Source organism: Propithecus coquereli, unplaced genomic scaffold (genome assembly GCF_000956105.1).
Source record: "Propithecus coquereli isolate 6110/MARCELLA unplaced genomic scaffold, Pcoq_1.0 Scaffold308, whole genome shotgun sequence".
Classification (NCBI taxonomy): domain Eukaryota; kingdom Metazoa; phylum Chordata; class Mammalia; order Primates; family Indriidae; genus Propithecus; species Propithecus coquereli.
Window position 1 is genome coordinate 2,045,303 of NW_012148708.1, and position 3,815 is coordinate 2,049,117.

At 39.2% G+C, this 3,815-nt stretch overlaps 1 protein-coding gene across 2 annotated transcripts in view; it reads left to right on the forward strand.

The window, feature by feature from the left end:
• Positions 1-2,854, forward strand: part of ZNF879 (zinc finger protein 879) — an 18,559-nt gene extending 15,705 nt beyond the window's left edge. For both annotated transcript variants that reach the window (XM_012650001.1, XM_012649999.1), the window contains one exon: positions 644-2,854. In XM_012650001.1, the coding sequence (XP_012505455.1) occupies positions 644-2,076 (1,433 nt within the window). In that variant the 3' untranslated portion in view covers positions 2,077-2,854. The remainder of the gene's footprint in view (positions 1-643) is intronic.
• Positions 2,855-3,815: the final 961 nt, after the last annotated feature.

Below are 3,815 nucleotides of genomic sequence, written 5' to 3' on the forward strand. Positions count from 1 at the left end.
GATACTTCTGTGATGATTGATTATTTGGTCATTGTCAATATCCCACTGCTAGAATGTAAGCCTTGAGAGAGTAGGCCCTTTTCTGGCTTGTTCCCTGTAAGTCCCAGAGTCTTGACCTTTGCACAGTACACGGTGGGCACTGAGTAAATCTGCTTGGGTGAGCGAGCAGATGTCCATCACAGCATTATTTATAGCACTCTGATGAGTCCCAGAGCAGCACTGCTCAAGACCCTGTGTTTTATAGAGCCCTTCAGGGGCGATGGCTCTTTCGTATCTTATTTTTAGCCTCTCTACAGTTTTCCGTTGGTGCTCTGGTGGCTGACACAGCAGATGAAGCTAAGTATAACACAACCTGTGCTCAGAATTGCCTCCTATCCCAATGGTCTGTGCCTTGTTACTAGATCAGGCCTGGCTTCTGCTACTGGAAGAACTTCCCTCTGCGCTCCTCAGCCCACCTGCATATAGCTTTCTTTAGGCTCTCCTAGCCAGGCATGTCTACCCCCTGCTTCCTTCTCTTTCTCTTCTTTTTCCCATCCTTTCCTAAGATGTTATGGATATATTTATTAGCTATCTTTGTATATTTTGATGTCAGCTTTTCTTTATTTCTAGTGCAAGAGAGACTTATATGTTTTATTTATTTTAGGATGGGAGAGCTTGTTTGAAACCATAGTTTCTGAAGACGAAAATCAGGAAGTCATGAAAAAACTCAGAGTTGATAGTCCTTTTGACTTCAAGTTGGGAAAAACCTACATAAATGAGGACAAGATAGAGAAGCATCAAGGCAAAAAGAAACTCTTCAGGAAAGTGTTAGTTACCATCAAAAAAATCTACATGAAGGAGAGGAACTTCAAAGGTATTGAACTTGGGAAAAATCTTGGTCTAAAATCATCACTTATTAGAAAACCCAGAATTGTTTCTAGAGGAAGGAAACCTCATTCACAGCAGTATTCAATTCTATTTAAACAATTAGGAGTCAACACTGTGCGTAAATGTTATAAATGTAATATTTGTGGGAAAATCTTTCTCCACAGTTCCTCCCTGAGTAAACATCAGAGAATCCATACTGGAGAAAAACTGTATAAATGTAAGGAATGTAGGAAAGCATTCAGCCAAAGCTCCTCCCTAACTCAGCACCTGAGAGTTCATACTGGAGAGAAACCTTATATATGTAGTGAATGTGGAAAAGCTTTCAGTTTTACCACATCTCTTATTGGACACCAGAGAATGCATACTGGAGAGAGACCCTATAAATGCAAAGAATGTGGAAAAACATTTAAAGGTAGTTCATCCCTCAATAATCATCAGCGAATTCATACTGGAGAGAAGCCCTATAAGTGTAACGAATGTGGGAGAGCCTTTAGTCAGTGCTCCTCTCTCATTCAGCACCATAGAATTCATACTGGAGAGAAACCGTACGAATGTAGTCAGTGTGGGAAAGCCTTTACTTCAATATCGCGGCTAAGCAGACACCATCGAATTCATACTGGAGAGAAACCCTTTCACTGTAATGAATGTGGAAAAGTATTCAGTTACCATTCAGCCCTGATTATACATCAGAGAATTCACACCGGTGAGAAACCGTATGCATGTAAAGAATGTGGTAAAGCCTTCAGCCAAAGCTCAGCTCTTATACAACATCAAAGAATTCACACTGGAGAAAAACCCTACAAATGTAACGAATGTGGGAAAGCCTTCTCCTGGATTTCACGGCTTAATATACACCACAGAATTCACACTGGAGAGAAACCATATAACTGTAAGGAATGTGGAAAAGCCTTCAGTTCCCACTCAGGAGTTAATACTCATCGAAAAATTCATACTGGAGAGAAACCTTATAAATGTAATGACTGTGAAAAAGCCTTCAACCAAAGCTCAGCTCTAATTCAGCACCAGAGAATTCACACTGGAGAGAAACCATATAACTGTAAAGTGTGTGGGAAAGCCTTCAGACAGAGTTCATCCCTTATGACACATATGAGAATTCATACAGGAGAAAAGCCTTATAAGTGTAAAGAATGTGGGAAAGCTTTCAGTCAGAGCTCATCTCTCACTAATCATCAGAGGACTCATAATTGAGAAATACTGTATAAATAAAATGCATGTGGGAAATCTTCCAACTGAAGTTTATTCCACAGTGAATATCAAAGAATCCATCCTGGGGAGGAAATGATGAAGGGTAGTTAATTGTGGATAAAACTTCAGATGTCAGACCTCATCAAACATCAGAGACTTCATGATGCAGGGTATCCTTGGGGATATTAGGAACGCTTCTGTAAAATGTTTATTCATATGTTCTTAAGTTATTACTATAAAGTTGAAAATTTGTTAGGTTGCAGGGTTAATATTCTTTTATTTTCTTTCTAGTGATATATGATAACGGCCACCAGCTTTCATAAGTATCACTGGAAAGCCTGCTGATTTATGTGAAAATGCAGCCGTAAAATCCAGACTTCAGAGAATCTAGGAATCTGTTTTTTTGAAACTACTTTTAAGTGTTATGCAAGCCGGTTGTACTAGGAAGAATGTTTTAGAAAAGAAATGTATACAGATGACCTGTAGCTACCTCACTGTCACTAAAATTTGGGTTTTTTATAATCTTAAAGCAAATTCTGTACTTGGTGGTGGTTAAAACTTTTGGGTTGTTTCTCTGCTTTCTAAGCCATTAACCTGAGAAGAAAATCACTCTGTAAACTATGCAGTTACACTGTCCTTTCACTTTTCTTCCTACTTGTTCCAAATTCTGAATAAGATCTAAAGTCACTCTAAGTCATAAAATTCATGGCGTTTCACTTGTTTTTCTCATAAAGTGATTACCTTTGCTGTGTTGAATTGCGAAGTAAAGGTTATTCAGACAGTTACTGCTTTTGCAGTTTAATTTACTGATAAATGTTGTTTGAAATTATCTCACAATGTAGCCGTAGAAGCACAGCTCTTGGCTCCCAGGCTGTGCCTCCTTCTTTGAGCTCTCTGTTTACCAGCCACCAGGAAGGCCAGGAGCAACATGGAACTCAGGTTGTCATCTCTGAAGGTAAAGTGAACTAAGTGACCTTCACCCTTAACATTCCACTTTTCACCTTCATCGGATCACATTCGCTCCCTGCCCGCACTCTGAAGGCTGCTGGGCAAATATTCAGGCTCTGAGTTTGGATGCTTTTTCCCCAGAAGGCAGATATATATCCTTCAACAAGTCATTTAGCCTATGTCAGCATTTCTAAAATGTGAATCACGATACTAGCAAGCTAAAACCGGTTATCTCACAAGTAAAACTGGAATTGTTGAGCTTTGTAGAGGGTAACATCATCTAGTTTAGCCAAGTTTATGAGGAGGAGGCAAGCACTTAGGGCTGAAATCCCGTTCATAAAGTGCTAGTTTCTTTCTCTGCCAAGGAACTTAATAAAAACCACAGAAAGGTGCTATTGAGAGTGGAGACTAAGCAAAGCAAAAATCATTGCATTCAGCTTTTGCCCCCTGGGACTAATCAGTCTCATTGTTTCAGAATTGTGAGGGGCAGGCTTTTCTGGGTCATTAAATGCTCCATCTGTAATGCCCCCTTCCCACAACTATTCTTTGCAATTCTTCTGTCTAGCTAAGGTGAGTCAATACCTAGGAAAACATAACTTCCCCAAGTGTTAATAGTCTTAAAATCATCAAAAAAGTTAAATCTGAATTAAAATTCCACAGAGAAAACATTAGGCCCAGTTATTTTTAAGGTAAGATCTATCAAACTTTCAAGTAACAAACAGATCGAGTCTTATGCAAAATCTTCCAGAGAAGACAATGTATAAGCACAATAAGGCTAATATAACCCAGTACCA